Raw genomic sequence first — 16,452 nt, forward strand, 5'->3', positions numbered from 1 at the left:
CCCTTGTTCCTGAGGGCAGTTTCCCAGGGGGTCCTATTGACTAACTCCTTGAACAGATGGAAGGTTGCTCTCTTAAAATTCAGAGTCCAGACTACTCTTCGCCTGACCCATACCCCTCAGGACTACTAACTCCACCAGTGTGTGATCGCTGCAGCTCAGGCTGCCTCCAATCTTGACGTCACTGGTTAGCTTACTTGTGTTGGGTGACCAACAGGTCCAGTATTGCACCCCTCCGATAGGGCTGTCTATTACTGGGCTTAACAAGTTATCTTCAATGCATTCCAGGAGTCTCCTGGATTGTCTGCAGCTTGCCATGCTGCTTTTACAGGAGATGTCAGGGTGGTTCAAGTCCCCCAGCAGGATGAGAGTGTGTGAGTCTTTGATTTTGAGGTGTTTATTTCCACATTGATTATTGATTTTTTTTTTAATTAGATCAAAATGTAGAAGTAATGTGTTGACTTACTACTAACATAGTGTTACTAATCAAGACAACAGAAGCCTAGATTCTTTGACAGTTGCAGTAACTGATGATGCCTTATGCTCAGCTCTACCTTTTGATTGTTCTCTGTTGTCAGATGCCTATTCTGGGTGTTCAAATTAAATACATTTAATTAAAAAAAAATTATGGGAACTTGTGAAGTTCAGTGTCTCTTATCTCCTGGTAGAAGCGTGATTAAAGTAAGCATGAGCAATCTTGAGAAAACAATCCGAGTATTTTTGTGGCACTTCATGTGTAGTCTGTTTGAAAATTGGAATGTCCAAAACCTGAGGCAACCATTCAGTGATTAGCGCATTCTTCCCATCATTTTGAAATGAAGGAAGCAAGAAAAGAGACTGTGAAATCTGAAGCATAAAATAACCTTAAACCAAGCAGTTTTAGCAGGAAAATTAAATAGACGAAATACTGCTTTTTATGACCAGATATTTAGCCATCTTTTTTTTTTTCTTTTTTCCTTTTTCATATATGTGGTGGCTCTTACCGCAAATAAATGATCTTGCATTAGGGTTCCCAAGCACTTCTACTATAAAATAAACAAAATACTTCTTTGTAATATACATCCAGATCTGAAAGCAGATACTATAATATTGGATTTCAGTTTTGGTTTTAGACTTTGTGGACAGGAATACATTTTTTAACTGAGTTGATTTCTAAGAGAACTTTGGTATCTAAGGGTATGCCTAATGTTATCTACTTGTCTGTGTCAGTTGATGCCTCATCACCACTATGAATCTTGTCCTAGGTCTCTCTTTTAGCTGCATTGAAGTCAAGACACTCATACTGTTTGTCTTTCTTTTACGGAATTTCGTTCAAGTTAGTGGGCAAAAAAATACAAAGAAAATCCCAGCTTCTTTGCTGCAGAGAAGATGAATTACTTTTTTCCTGTGGCGTTTCCTCTAACTTTTCTTTGTGTCACCTTGTTATTTCAGAAAGCTAAGATGACAACAATGCATTACACTGATTATGTTCTTCTGTTAGCACCAGTCTGACTCACCTATATTTTTGGCAAGGCAAATACTGTTATATTAAATTGGAAGGATGCTATCTGATGTCACATTTGTAGAATCTCTTGCATGTCTATACTTTTTGAATATGTTATTTCTTGGGATGAGAACTGCAGAATTCTTTCCATTTTTCCACAAACTATTCTCACACTCAGTTCTTCTGGGTGTCTCATTTTTTTAAACAGTATTTTTAGCAGAATTATGGAAGATGAATATTCATGTCAAATGCTGTGCAAGTCAGTAACTTGCTGGCATTTTCTGTCATGTGTGGAAAAGTGTGTTCAGACATACTTTTTTTTTTTTTTTTTATGGAGGCAAAAATCCTAACAAATTTGGATATCCCTTGAGTTAAAATTGCCCTGAAAAGAGTGTCTCAAGTAGTTAGAGGATTGCAACTGAACTATTCAGCTGAACTTGGCAGTTATTGCTTGGACTATGGGAATCAGCAAAGCTGTGTGTAGTGTCCGATTTACACAATCTCAGCATAGTCGCAGTACTTTTATGGTACTCAAATCCTCCTCGGTAGGTGCATCACTGTTTAATCTGAGTATCGATTTGCGTAATTGCCATCACTGTTTTTAATAATTATGTGGAGACAGTGCCATTCCCTATTCTGAGAATTGTAGGGTTTTTTTGGTTCCCATGTTGGGCATTTTGAAGATCTTCACCAACAGCAAAGGTAATGCTTCAGCTTTTTTTGCAGTCATCAGAGGTAGAAGTGGTGAGAGTTTTTGTGAGGAATCTCCTTTGAGAAGGAGGCTTCCTAAGGAAGACAGACGATTCTCCAAACAGTGAAAATTGTTACTTCTAACAGAAGAGTTTTCACTTTCCTCCTCCTTAATACCGTCAAGTGCCCTGTTTGCGTTGTGGGAAGTATAAAACAGATGGGTATTTCAGCTGAGCCAAGGAGCTAATTAATACCCCTTCAGCGCCTTTGGAGACGGGTGCGACAGACAGACAGGCAAACTGGGGACACGAATCCCAAAACAGACGCACGTAGAAGCATGGCTTTCACCTTCCTCTTTCTCCTCATCTTTTAGGGATTTATTTGTTGATTTCTATGGCAAATTCAAAGTAATCCCAGGTAATGTAATTAACTAAGGCTATGCTGGCCGAGGCGATCGGCTCCGCCGCCGGCTCGCTCCGCAGCGCAGCGGCCGATGGCGGCGGGCAGGGCCGTTTCCTCAGGCAGCGAAGCGCCCGGAGGGCGGAGCCAGGAGCCGCCAGCGCTCGTCAGCAAAGGAGGCAAAGGAGACGTGGGCGGGACCGAGCAACCGCGGCCACGCCCCGCAGTATAAAAGGCGGCGCTAGTGCGCGCTAGCGGCCTGGGCGGGTAAACGGGCGTGCGGGCCGGGCGGCGCGGCGGTTGGGCCGCCTTGTCTTGCTGGTATCGGGCAGCGACTTCTGCCCCCCCTCAGTAGAATGGTGGGCGCTCGTCTCAGAACAAAAGCTGGGCTTTTTACAGGGAGAAGCCCTGAGATGTGTGGTGCTTCCACCCAGGCAGAAGTGCTAGGGAAGGAGTTTGTGGTGCAGCCCTCAGGTTGCAGTGCGTGTCCAGGCCTTCCTCCTGAGGCCCAAGCGAGTCCCTGTGAAAGATGCAAGCAAGCCGAGGGTCTGTAACACCAGGTGGCTGACTGACAGGAGACAGGGAGAAGACTGTGGTATTAGAGGGGCTGCAGAAGGAGAGAGAGATGAGGGGTTTCAAAACCAGTCTCTTATGGTTGATGCTACTCAGAGTGAGGCACTGTGGACCCTGGTGACCCTCATGAGCAGGACTCCGCTTCCATTTCCACTCTCCTGTGTAACAACCGGGGACAGATAGGATGTCTTAACAGGTGAAAACACCTGTGAGCAAGCTCTGCGGGGAGAAACCGTAGCTGCAGCACACATTAGAAACCACAAGAAGAAACAGAGAGTGCTTGTAGTGGGAGACTCTCTGCTAAGGGGCACTGAGGCACCCATTTGTTGGCCTGAAGGAATCATGTAAAGTTTGCTGCTTTCCAGGTGCTCGTCCCGATCCAATGCCGGGGAAGGTTTTGATATGATCCCAACAGCGAGATTAAGACACAAACGAGGTCAAATGCCGTATACCCAAAAAAGCTTTTGTTACCAAAAGCATCCAAAGTGGAAAATAGTGGCGATAGGATAGAATGGAGGAAAAGGCAGAAATCAAGCAAGCAGTCAGGATAGGATTGCAAGGATAGTCACCACCATGGATCCAGCAGCGTCCCATTGGTCCTCAATTTTAAGTTCTTTGGTGGTGAAAAGCCCCCACGGCTTGTCTCTGCGGTTTTTATAGGGCGTATTTCGATGATGTCACGCGCTGCAGGTTTCATCTATCGCACGACTTTCGTGTGATCGACACCAGAAACCAGTATTTTATCAGCTCCAGCCCGTTTCCTCCCCTGGATGCCTCAGTGGCCTGATAATAGTCCTTATGGACAGAGGAGTGTCCAGCTTAAACAGGCCATCTCAGAGGAAAAGGGCTTGAGATAAACAGTTCACACTTCCTTGAGATGACATTCCAGTCCCTCGCGCCTAACGATCTTTGAGGCAAAGGGCTCGAGATAACAATTCAGTCTCTTACAGTGCTATGGCCTGGCATGTCACTGAGAGGATGCCACAACGTCTGGAAGCAGGGACTGTTATGCCCTGTTATTCTTTCATGTAGTCACGAATGACACAGCAAGCCCAGACTGGGCAGAATCAAACAAGACTACAAAGTTCTGGCGGTGCAATTGAAAGGGATTGGTGCTCAAGTTATCTCTTCCTGTCTTTTACCAAGTAGAGGAAAGGGTGCAGGCAGGACCAGAGGCCTCATGCAAGTCAACACTTGGCTACGTGGCTGGTGCTATGGCAAGGCTTTTAGCTTTCATGATCGTGGGACACTCTTTGATGACTAGAACCTGCTAGGGAGAGATGGGATCCACCTGACTAGAAAAGGCGAAGGAATCTTTGTCAACAGGCTAGCAAATGTAGTGAAGTAAGCTTTAAATTGAGAAGCCTGGGGGATGGGGTCCATAGTGGTGACACTTATGAAGTTGCAGGCAACAGGGTAAAAAGCCAAGCTGACCAGAGCAGCAGTGAATGCTCCTTAGCCAACTCAGGATGGGTAGGGGATGGAGATCCATGCGGTAGCAAAGAAGCAAGGGTTGTTGATGTGTTAGAAACTATGGAAGCACCTGAGAACAGTCAAGTAAGACTTAGGGCTGCTTCCCCCAAAAAAGGTGGCAGGATCAATAGCTTAAACTGAAGTGCCTCTGCACCAATGCACACAGCATAGGCAACAAAGAGGACGAGCTGGAAGCCATTGTGCAGCTAGAAAATTATGACAGAACTGCAATTACAGAAGCGTGCTGGGATGACTCACACAATGGGAGTGCTGCAATGGATGGCTATAAAATCTTCAGAATGAATGGGCAAGGAAGGAGGGAGGGTGGGGTAGCCCTGTATCTTAGGGAGTGTTTGGACTGTCTAGAGCTTGATGATGGTGATGAAGGGGTTTGGTGGGATTTCTCACAGATGGTCTGCTTTTAAACACCGAGACAAAGACGGCATTTAGTACCTCAGACTTTTCCATGTGCTGTGTCACCAGGTCTCCTGCCTCATTGAGCAGTGGGCCCCCATCTTCTCTAGTCTTCTTTGCCACTTACCGATTTAGGGAAGCCCTTCTGGTTGCCTTTAGACTCAGTTTGAGGTGGGCTTGCAAGGCTCTCTGGAAAGACTCCTCCCCCTGCAGCCCAGCACACCACTGGCTACCTTTGCCACAAGGGCACAGTGCTGACTGGTCCACCAGGCCTCCCATGTCCTTTTCGGCAGAGCTGAGATGGGTCAACCGCAGAAACACTGCGAGGGGGCCTTGCAGGCTAAAGAGCGTCACTGCCTCTAGCACTGGGGGAGTCCTTGCAGGATGCCCAAACTTTGCAGGGTGATGTTGTTCAGGGGGTTGTGGAAACATGTGAGGCTCATCCGAGGATGTCTCTAGGAAGGTCCAAAGAGAGGGAAGGGGATAAGTCTGGCTGGATGGGGGAAAAGGGGCATGGAACAGAAGATGGAAAATGATGGACTCCTGGGAAACTTCAGGTGGGAAAGGACACCAGTGCCTGCCATTGCCTTAAAAAGAGGCGTTTGGACAATGCCCTTCATCGTAAGTTTTAACTTTTGGTCAGCCCTAAAGTGGAAGAGGCATTTGGACTGGATGATCGTTGGAGGTCCCTGCCAAATGAACTAGTCTTCTCTTCTGCTCTGTTCTATTCTATTTGTATTTCTACTTCTCTTCCTATTTCTATCCTATTTCCTTGTGCCCTTCTTGTAAACTGGAATAATGTCGAGTAGCTTCCAGTCAGCGGGGACCTCCCCAGGCTCCCAAGACCTGTGGTGGATGATTGAGAAGGGTCCTGCCATAACGTCCACTAGCTCCTGCTGCGTCCCAGCAAGTCCTCGTGGACTTAGGAACATTCAGCTGATGCCGCCGGCCCCTTACAATTTCCGTGTCCGCAAATGAAAGTCACTGTTCCTGCAGTTGCGGTCCTCCCAAATCGGAGGACTGGACAGCCCAAGGTCTACTATTAGTATTAAAGACTGAGGAAAAGAAAGCATTGAATGGCTCTGCTTTTTCTGCATCCCTGTTTGCCAGGGGACCGTCTTCCTCAAGTGTGGGTCCGTGGTGGGTTGGCCCTGGCTGGACACCAGGTGCCCACCAAAGCTGCTCTACCACTCCCCTCCTCAGCTGGACAGGGGCGAGAAAATACAACGAAAGGCTTGTGCATCAGCATAAGGACAGGGAGGGATCACTTGCCAGTTACCACTGCGGGCAAAACAGCCTTGACTTGGGGGAAAAAAAAATCATTTATTAATCAATTATTAATTATTAATTAAATCAGAGTAGGATAATGAGAAATAAAGCCTAAATCTTAAAAACACCTTTGCCACACCTCCCTTCTTCCCAGGCTTAACTTTCCCCCTGAATTCTCTACCTCCTCCCTGCTCCAAGCAGCGCAGGGGGATGAAATCCTTGGACCTCCTCTTGCTATTAACATGCTTAATAAAGTCCTTTCTTGCCGTCTGGCACAACAATAGCCAGTTGCAACTCTAGTTGAGCTTTGGCCTTTCATGTTTTCTCCCTGCGTATGCGAAGGTCAGCTCTGTAATCTTCCTGCGAAGCCTGGCCTTGCCTCTAGTGATCCTCCAACCTCTGTTTCCTCAGGAGTTCCAAGAAGAGTTCCCTGCCAAGCCAAGCTGGTCTTCGGCCCCGCTTGCTTGCCTTGCAACACGATGGGATGGCCTGCTCCTGTGCTTTTGAACGGTGGCTCTTCAAGACTGACCAGCAGTCCTGACCCCTGAGCCCTCAAAAGCGGATTCCCCGGGGACCCTGCTAAGGATTCTTGGGCAGCCCTGCCCTGCTGCTTGGGAGTGGGAGGCTGGGAGAGCGCGAGGGACGCGTCGCCTGCTGCAGCACTTGGGTGAAATGACATTGCGGCACACCCCGAGAAACCCTCCTCCCCTTTGGCTTTCCCGCCAAACAGTGGGCTGCTCTTTGGTCACGAAAAACACACGCGTCCTGGAGAACATCATGGTGTTTATTGTAAGCAGAAGAGGCGGATGCTGAGGGGCTGCCGCTACAGCCTGCGGTTGCGTCGGTGCGGAGGAGCCGGGCGCTCGCCTGCAGTCGGCGCGCTTGGCTGCCGAGAAGCTCTGGGTGCAGGAGCCTGCTGGGAGGTGGTGTTGGAGGGCCCCTGCCTCCCTGAGGCCCCTTTGTGCTTCTTGAGGTCTAAGCACTTGTGCAAGACTCCAGGAGGAGTTAATTTGGTGCCCACCTTTGCTAATTGCAGGTGGGTGGTCTGCAGCGGGCAGGGAATGGGACAGGACTGCTCGCAGGAATGCCATGGGAGAGGAGGTCCCTCGTTCAGGGAGACAAGGGTGAAGGGTGGGCATTGAGGGTTGTGGTGTTTCTCTTCCCAAGTCACCATTACGCGTGAGGAAGCTCTGCTTCCCTGGCAATGGCCAAACACCTGCCTGCCGTTGGGAAGCCCCAGGGAGCTCACTTCGGGAGTCTCTGTGGCGCAATCGGTTAGCGCGTTCGGCTGTTAACCGAAAGCTTGGTGGTTTGAGCCCGCCCAGGGACGGCTCTCCCCTCTTGCCTGCCTATGCCACAGCCTTCTAACCTTGTTTAAGGTCCCTTCCAACCCAAAGCATCCTATGGCTCTAGAAAAAACACAGGCTCTTCACTCCCCTCAGCAAAGCCAGAGGGAGGAAAGAAAACTGACAGCAGTTCCTCATTCTGATTTGCCTGCCCAGCTTGGGGAGCAGGGCTTAGCTCCCACCTGAGCTCAACCCACCACATAATTTGCCTTAGTTCTACATTCACTAAAGACACTAACAGTAGCGTGCTCTAAAAACATTTCTCCTTCTTCTTGATGGTCATAAGACTCATTTCTCTACTCTTAGTAAACTTAATGGCTTTAATGTTCTGCCTTTCACCTGACTTGATCCCCATCCACTGCTGCTTGTTCTTCTCCAGACTCCTGCCTTCAGGCACAAGGGCCTGGGAACACCCCACCAGTATCAGTCCCCTGCCGAAGGAAAAGTCTTCTCTTCTGAGAGAGGAAAGAAGTCCCAGTCTTCCCAGGGACAGAGCTGGGAAGGGCTGTCTGGAGAAAGTCTTTGCTAAAACCGTTTGAGGACCATGAGCAAATTCAAGTGATGGAAAATCCTGCATTTCTGGGCCTGGGGGGGTCCCCAGGGTGCTGCTGCGTCCCCACCACATGTCCCCATGTCACCGGAGCCCTCTGTGAGGTCACAATGGTTGGGCTCTACATCTTCCTCCTGGGGCTGGTGCTGCCCCAGTTTCTCATGGCTTTTGCCTGGAGGAGCAGTATGTCGATCCGGGGGATCCTGCTGCCCATGCGGAGGATGAGAGCACTCATAGGTGAGGGGCTGGTGGGAGGCTGGGGTCTGATACGTGCTGGAGGCAGTGTCTGTCCCGGCCGGGTGCTGGGGGCTGCGTCCCATCACCTCTCATCCTGCTGCCAGGCACGTCCCGGAGGGTCCTGGCTCCATCCTCTCCCTGCCCTCCGTGAGGCAGCTGGGGACCGCTCAGAGGTGACTTGGGCTGGCCGGCTCTTGTCAGGGCTGCCCAGCCCCAGCCCTGCCGGCCTCTCCTTGCGGAGCCCATGTCCATCCCCTGGCCAGCTCAGGGCCCCTGTGCTGGACTCGCTGCAGCGCATTGCTGCCGTTCTGTCACTGAGGAGCCCAGGATGGGCCCAGTCCCCCAGGGTGGTCTTCCCACTGCCGCAGTGAGGGGAAGACTCCCTCCCCTCGTCCCACTGACTTCCCTCTTGCCAGTACAGCCCAGCACAGGCTGATAGTGCTGGGGCAGTCTGGGAAGATCCTCACCCCTCCCTGGTGCGAAGCCCTGCAGTCAGCAAAGCCATTTCTTTCTTTTCTTGCAGCTCTCTGCCCATGCGTGCGTTCCCAGTCCAGACCTGCGCGTTCTGAGGACAGAGGCAGGGGGATGGGGACTGTCCCTGCGGCCGTCACTACCCTTGTGGCCGTCGGGACTTCTCTGCTAAAGCGACTGCAAGACCATGAGGTGAGGTGGGGGTTGAGGGCTCCCCTCCGTGCCCCTGGCTTCCCCGGGTGCCGTGGCAGAGGGGCGTCTCACCTGACAGCACCTCTGCCCTCCTGCAGGCACTTTGTCCCCAGGCGCTGATCCTGCTGCTCAAGCTGGACTAATGCCATTGTTCCCCACTCGTTTCCCCGGGAGCTCCCAGTGCTGGGGCTCCTGCCCGTGCGAGGAGCAACACTGGGCCCCAAGGCGCAGGGTGCTCACGACTTCCCCTCCTCGGGGCATGTCTCGTTCCCATGCCTTCCCCTTTGTCACGGTCCATTTGGATCTCTCAAATGTACAGGACAACATACGCTGTGATTTCAACTTTATTTCATGAGCTCAGTAAGAAATACAATAATAAAACATGACAGGGGCTCAATTCCCTTTTCCCAGACTCGTCTATCACGTGAATTCACTCCTTCACCAGTCAAGTCATAAGGTTTCATAACTTAGAATCTGTAACTCTTAATATCGTGCACCTATGAGCAAAAAAAAGATTTTTTTTGCTATGAACCTATGAGCCAACAGAGAGAGCGCTCACCCTTCCTCCTCCATCACGGTGTGGGCGTCCCCTGTGTCGCACCGGGAAGCATGAAAGCCTCAGCAGTTCCGCTGCTGTTGGATCTGCTTCAAAAGCTTTTTGAGTAAGCTGATGTTTTATACCCTCCAGCTTGGAGGCTGGGTCTATACCATTTCCTTACGTTAGTGGATTCTGAGGAGACTGCCAGACAAAAGGTAATGGCTGCCGGAGGCAGCCATCCGCAGCTGCTAATGGCTGCATCATGGCCCTTTAGCTCTCTCGGGCCACCCGTCCTGCCTACGCGGTGCTCTCGCTTTGACCTAATGATGCTGCTCCCAGCATACACCAGGCCTTAGCAGGAGCTGGGTTAGCCAAAATCACAGGAGTTGAGTGAACAGTCACACCCTTCCTTGTCCGGCACTTTCCCCCTGACCTCCGCCATCCCCCGTTTTCAGGAGTGACCGCCCAGGCTCCCACGTGGCCTTTTGCCCCGGTGGAGTCGATCTCCCTGTCTGACTCTCTGCCAGTGTCAGAGGCGCCACAGAAGATCCTGCTGTTCCCCGTGGCTGTCCTGACCGATGCCTGCAACTCATCCCTCATGCCTGTGTCATGCAGATGATTTGGGGGGCAGCAGGTCTCTGTCGTGGCTCCCTGGGAACAAGGGCAAAGCAAGTCCCATCACTCCCCTTTGTGGTCCGTCCCCAGGGTGACCGAGTGGAGACATACCGGGAGCTGGAGAGCGTCTTGTGGGGAGGCGACGGCTGTTTGACGAGTGGTGTTGTGAACCGCCTGATAGCAGAGGCGTTGAGTGACATGCGAGCAGCCCAGGTGAGCTTGTTCTCTTTCAAGGCCACCCAAGCAGCCTGCCTCTGCCCCTGGTTTTGGGGGAAATATAGAGTGGTGCAGGGGTGCTCCTCGGTTGTTCAGACCCAGTAGAGGTCCTAAGGGAGAGGCTCTGGGGACTCATCATGACAGGGAATTTGGAGAGGGGAGTGTTGTGTTCAAGGGTAAAGACTTTAGGCAGAAAATAAACCCCCTTGCGTTCCAGCTTGTCCTTAGATGTCAGAGGGGCTGGGGGCGGCTAGGCTTAGATTCTGGGTGATGCCCAATTCAGCACTTTAAGTCCGGTCGCGTTCAATGTGTTGAACTATCACGATTACGGATGCACAAATAGCGCACTGTACTTTCAATTTAGTTGCGTTCAATGAACTATCACAGCCAGACTTAAGGAGCTTGGTTGCATTCAACGAGCTATGATGGCTAGATTTTAATGAATAGTATAATTGAATAAATGAATAGTTTATTAAAGTAACAGGAGTACAGGTTCTTTTGGATTGCCGATGATAAATACACTGTCTGCAAGGCACGTGCCAATAATAATACAGTCGACTACAAGCGCGTTAAATTATGGAAGAGAAAGAGCTCTAAAGAATTCTAAGTTTCCCAGGAAAGCACTCGGTACAGCCGAGTGTTCGAATCTCACCCAAGAGGTGTCCCTCTGGGGGGAAGAGAGGTTCAGCCTGTCGACTGACCCCAGAAGGCAGTGATGTCCTCCCAACTTGTCCACGACGGTATCTTCCCTAACAGTCCCCCTCTCTTTGGGCCTTTTTGTACTGTTTTCCTATTTAGGTGGAGCTCGAGTGACTCTAGTCATGCATGCCTTTACTTTGATTGGTATTAAGTTCTCTCGCTTTGCTTTTAAAAGGACATGCTAGAAAAAAATTCAGAGCGCAGGCTCAGTGAGGGGTGGTTGCACTTTGGAGGCGGGTAGCTTTTGGGATGGAGGTGTGTTTTGGTATTATAATGAGCAAAGTTCACCCGGAGGATGTGATTTTGCATGTCAGTACTCCAGGACAGGGCACTTAGGAGATAAATCAGAAGTAGGGCGGTAGGTCGACAGAACCCCCATGATTTTACCTCCTTGCTTCCATGGATTCAATGCAGGGACCTACCGTTCCTATCGTTCCAGTTCCCTATCCCTGTGATAATAGCACAGAGACTGGCCGCGGCGTCTCCGCCCCACTCCACCCTCCGTGTTACTTCTCTCAGGGTCAGCACACCAAACTCCCTTGGTGTTGCTAACATCTAAGGTTGCAGGTTACGTTGCACAGAGAATTATTAGGGAACCAATTCCTTGCGTGTCCACTGCATTCCACCCTGGAGGTTTTGCCTTCCCTCAAGGGGGTGCAAGGAACATACTGGTAAGTCACTTCTAGCAATCACTCCACAGGGAGGCAGAGAAGTGTGTAGAGAAGCAGACTCGGGGCTGTCTCTAACTGAGCGACAGCTGGGTTCAAGCTCAACACTGTTTGTCCTGCTTTGAGGAAGAGCCGTGGCAACCCACCAGCCCCACGGAGAGGTCCCAGGGGGGTCTTGAGTCTGCGGCAGTTTGTTCCTGGCATCTGCATGGAGAGGGTGAGGGGGCAGCAGCACAGGGCTGCTCTGGGGAAAAGCCTCCCTCATCTCGCCTATCCCAGGGTACAAGAGGCAGCAACCGCTCGGCCCCGAGCACAGCTGTCCCGAGGGGTCTTGCAGAGGAGATGGGGTCATTCAGCCTGCCCTAGTGCCCCAGCCTTTTTCTCCGGAGTGTTTAACCTGTGACGCTTTTGCAGGGTGTGACAGGTGACGTGAAGATGGCTGCTAGTGACGTCTTGGTAGCTCTGGCCCGCTCCCACTTCCACTTTGTCATGTCTGAGCTCCAGAGCCACCTGAAGGCCATGAGGAAGGTCCCTGATGAGATTGTGCTCCTCACCTTGGGCAAAATGGCCCGCAGATATGGTATGGCACCCTGGGCCTTGGGTAGAGATCTGTGATAACAAGGAGAAGGGATCCTCCCCCTCCCTAAATGCCCTGTGTTGAACTGGGGGGCTACAGAGTTGCCGTGCCTCCTTGTTCCGTGCCAGGGCCAGTTGGCAGCTCTGCCTTATCAGCCCGATCCCAGTTCCCAAAGGGCAGGAAGGTGCTGGAGACAAACCTGCGGGGTCTTGGCCCCGCACCGTCCTCCCCATTTCCCCAAAGGGCTTCCCTGTGTCCCCCCTGGGGAAGGCAGCCCGTCCCACGCCCTCCGGCACGTCCTGCGTGGCCCAGCAGCCCCAGCCCTGGCAGGGATGGACCCCAGTCTCCCATGTCTCTCACCGACCCTCTCGGTCCCTCTGTCCCTGCCTCCTCTGCAGCCCTGCGGTGCATCCCCTTTGTGGGAATGACGCTGCTCGCCCTGCGTGCCGTGCTGACCCAGGTGGGGAGCGGCGAGGTCCTGCATGCCGTCTGCAGTGGTGAGTGTCAGCTCCTTGGCTGGGGTCCTAGGGGCAGGGGCGGCCTTCGATGCCTCCATGTGATCTCAGAGGGGACGTGGTGGGTGTGAGCCCGCAGCAATCCCAAACTGCAGCGAGTGTGTAGGAGGCGCGGGGGAAGGCCAGGAGGTTTCTGTGGGCGGGACACGGCAGTGCTGCACGGAGAAACTCCTGGCTCCCTTCCCATGGTTTCTGTTCCCCCGCTTCCCTCTGGGATTAAACTCCCTGCTCGGGAAGGGAAGGGAAGGGAAGGGAAGGGAAGGGAAGGGAAGGGAAGGGAAGGGAAGGGAAGGGAAGGGAAGGGAAGGGAAGGGAAGGGAAGGGAAGGTGCGATGGGTGTGAGGAGGAGAGAAACGGTGGGGTGTTTGAATCCAGGCACCTCAAGAGCACAGAGATCCGGAGCCTAGTCCTGGGCTGAGCCCTGCCGAGCCTGGGACTGTCCTTAAAGCAGGCTTGGGTGTGAATGCAAGGTACCGTCCCCGCTGCAGACTCTCACATGCTCCCTTTTCCTTTGTCCTGGTGCAGTCCTGGAGCAGTGGTCGAAAGGAGTCAGTACATACTTCTGCAGCTGGGAGCAATGCCCCTTCCCTCGCAAGGGGGTAGCACAGTTCTGTGAAGCCATTTACCCGGTCTTCCGCTATGTGGTGGCAAATTGGCTGGACTGCAAGGAGGAAGAGGTGAGAAGTGCTGCTTTCCACACCTGGGGCTGCAGCAGGGATGTCCGTGGCGCTGGGTCCATCTGTGCCCAGTGGGGTGCGAGCAGAGGGCCGAGGGGAAGGGGGCTTCCCAACAGGAAGCAGCCGAGCCTTGGGGCCTTTCTGCAGGGAGGGCTGGGGTAGCAGGGTGGGGAAGTGCTCTCTCTCCTCTGGAGCGAGCCCTTCTTCTGCAGGGCAGAAGGGAAAGGGAAACCCCTCCCAGTGGGAAGGGCAGACCGGTGTCCAGGGGATGCTGAGCACTAGGCAGACCTTCAGCCCTCCAAGCGGAGCCTCTCCCTTCCCTCTTCAGGACAAGCAGGCTGTCCTCGGGGCAGTGGCTGCCATGCTGGGGGTCCTTCTGCATGAGGAGCAGCACCGAGAGCACACCTGGGAGCAGCTCCTCTGGCTCCTGCAGCAATACCAGGAGGTCCGAGACACCTCCCGGCTCACCAAGGTGAGATGTTGCACAGGGCCCGGCGTGGCTGCTGGGGTGGGTCTGTGCGAATGCTAAGAGAGGCACTGGGGAGCTGTGGGGTGCCAGGAGGAGCTGGGAAGCCCTTAGAGAAGGAACAGGAAGAGCAGAGGAGGCCTGAGGTTTCCTGGGCTCTTTGGGCAAGAAAGGAGAAACCCGGGGCGGGGCGGGAGGGAGGCAAGAGTCCCTGGGGCTCATCTGCTCAGGAAGGGAGGCATTGCCAGCTCCCTGGGGCTCTGTGTGCAGGAGGAGCTTTGCCCGAATGCCCAGGGCCATGTCCAGTCCCATGCGGCGACTGGCGAGGTCTGATGAGTGGGAAACTGAGTTGTCAAGCCCGGGCTCCGTTCTGAGGAAAGAGACCCTCTTGATGCTGCTCTGCTCATCGGGCTTTTCCCTGGGAGCTGATGTTTGGGGCTCCCCTTATCCCAGATGTGCTGGGTTTCTCCCTTCCCAAGCGCCTTTAGGTGACTTTAGCCTCCTCTTCCCCCCCCGTTCTCTTGTAGAGCCTCAGCTATGTCCTGGAGATGCTGGAGGGAGTTCAGACCCCAATCCCGCAGGGCATGGCTCTTGCCATCAGCACCGCTGTGCACCGCCAGGTAAGGGGAGCCCTGCGCCCTGCCACAAGCCTGGGGCCTGCACCCGTGATTGCCACGGAGGGCAGAGACCTGCCGGCTGGCAGGGCAGAGCAGGGCGTTCCTCCACTGGGACCTTCCTGCAGGCCCGGAGCACGCCAGGACTTCAATCCGGGTGCCATCTTAAGGCTGCAGGAGGCCTGATCGTGGCTGTTTGGAACGGGCCTGAGGGGCAGCCAGGTTCCCACAGCCATTTCCCTCTCAGCCAAGTTGCAGGAGGACTCTGGAGCGCCAGCACCCTGAGGGCAGCCTTTCAGCGCTGCTCAGCCTCAGCTCCCGGGCAGCCTGGGCTGCCGCAAACCTCTGCGTGTGCCCGGGGCCACCGTGGGGTGGGCTGGGTTTCGGCTGCGGGTCCCATGCCCAGAGTGCCCAGGGAGAGGAGAACGGAGAGCACCGTTTCTTTTCAGTCCCTCTCAGCACTGATGCCACTTTCTCTAAAATGGTCCTTGTTCCCACAGCTCTCTGATGTGACCGAGGAGCCTGGCCCGGCCCAGAAGGCAGTGCTGTCCCGCTGCATCATGCTGCAGGGTAAGGAGAGGAGACTGGGCGATGGCCCGCCGTGCCGTGGCAGCTCTCTCCCTGTCCTTGGCTGTTGGGGACAGCTGCCTGCTGATGCAGAATGCGATTTCTTCCCCACAGCACGAATGCGCCCCGAGGAGACAGGCATGTTTCTGCACTCCCAGCTGAGCGGTGGGAGTGAGGCCGGTCGCGTGGCAGCCCTGGGCCTGCTGGGAGTGCTGGTCCATGCTGACGGTCAGTGCCACAGACCAGGGACGCAAGGCAGGGGTTGGGGCTGCTGGGCTGACAGCAGGAACGGGCCGAAAGTGGTGCACCTGCACCCAAAGGGAGCTGCGAAGAGCGGGTCCCCCAGCCGAGCTGACGTCCCGCAACAGGGCTCTCCCCCGGCAGTTAGAAATGCCGGCACACCAGGGAAGACGCTCCAAGCTCTGTAACACAGGCAGGCTGGTGGGCGGGCAGGTGGGCTGCTTTGCACAGGAGCTGCTCGTACCCGTGCTGTTTCTCTTGTTCTCTGTGTTGCCATAGCCTTCGGTCCCTGTAAAATAGCCGTGCCTCTGGAAGTGGGGTTGCTCTGGCTACACCACTGCTTCCCATGAAGCCAATCGGGCCCCGCTCTTCTGTCCCATTGGAAGCTTCAGGGGATCCCTTCTGCCACTGGGGCTCTGCCTCAATGCACACCTCTCCGTATCTCTTCCAGCACCTGCGGTGAGAGAGAAGCTGCCCCAGCTGGTGGAGGCCATGCGCTCCTTGTGCAGTGACCCCAGTGCCCAGGTGAACTGGTTTGGGAAGGGAGGGTGCCGCCAGGGGAGGCAGAGAAACCCTTTCCCTTGGGACAGAGCCAGGGGGCCTGGGGAAGTGCTGGCGCGTGGCCCAGGTGGCGGCTGATGGCTCGTCCCTGGGGAGACCTGGCAGAGCGGAGCGGGGAGGTCTCTGCGCTCTGCGGGGCAAATGCCCGTCCAGCCTGGTGCTGAAGCCCAGCCCTGACGCCAGGAGCGAAAGCTTCTGCCGTGGCCTTGCCACCTCTCTGCGAGCCACAAAGGCACAAACCCTTTGGGTTTTGAACAGGAGGGTCATAACCACACTCTCCCCTGGCAGGTGCGGAGGGCAGTTCTGGAGTTCATCAGGGAGCTGCTCAGCTCTGGATCCCAGAGCTGCTGGCCATGGGATGTGGGGCACATCTTCAGTGAGTTCAGCCGGACCTCGGGCAGACTG

General features: G+C 53.7%; 1 protein-coding gene across 1 annotated transcript in view; it reads left to right on the top strand.

The window, feature by feature from the left end:
* Positions 1-16,452, top strand: part of LOC142026622 (maestro heat-like repeat-containing protein family member 2B) — a 68,230-nt gene that overhangs the window by 38,994 nt on the left and 12,784 nt on the right. Inside the window, exons 3-11 of the mRNA XM_075019803.1 lie at positions 12,245-12,410; positions 12,806-12,904; positions 13,448-13,599; positions 13,928-14,071; positions 14,593-14,685; positions 15,180-15,249; positions 15,361-15,474; positions 15,938-16,011; positions 16,336-16,452. Coding sequence (XP_074875904.1) covers positions 12,245-12,410; positions 12,806-12,904; positions 13,448-13,599; positions 13,928-14,071; positions 14,593-14,685; positions 15,180-15,249; positions 15,361-15,474; positions 15,938-16,011; positions 16,336-16,452 — 1,029 coding nt within the window. The remainder of the gene's footprint in view (positions 1-12,244; positions 12,411-12,805; positions 12,905-13,447; positions 13,600-13,927; positions 14,072-14,592; positions 14,686-15,179; positions 15,250-15,360; positions 15,475-15,937; positions 16,012-16,335) is intronic.

Source organism: Buteo buteo, chromosome Z, assembly GCF_964188355.1.
Source record: "Buteo buteo chromosome Z, bButBut1.hap1.1, whole genome shotgun sequence".
Lineage (NCBI taxonomy): Eukaryota > Metazoa > Chordata > Aves > Accipitriformes > Accipitridae > Buteo > Buteo buteo.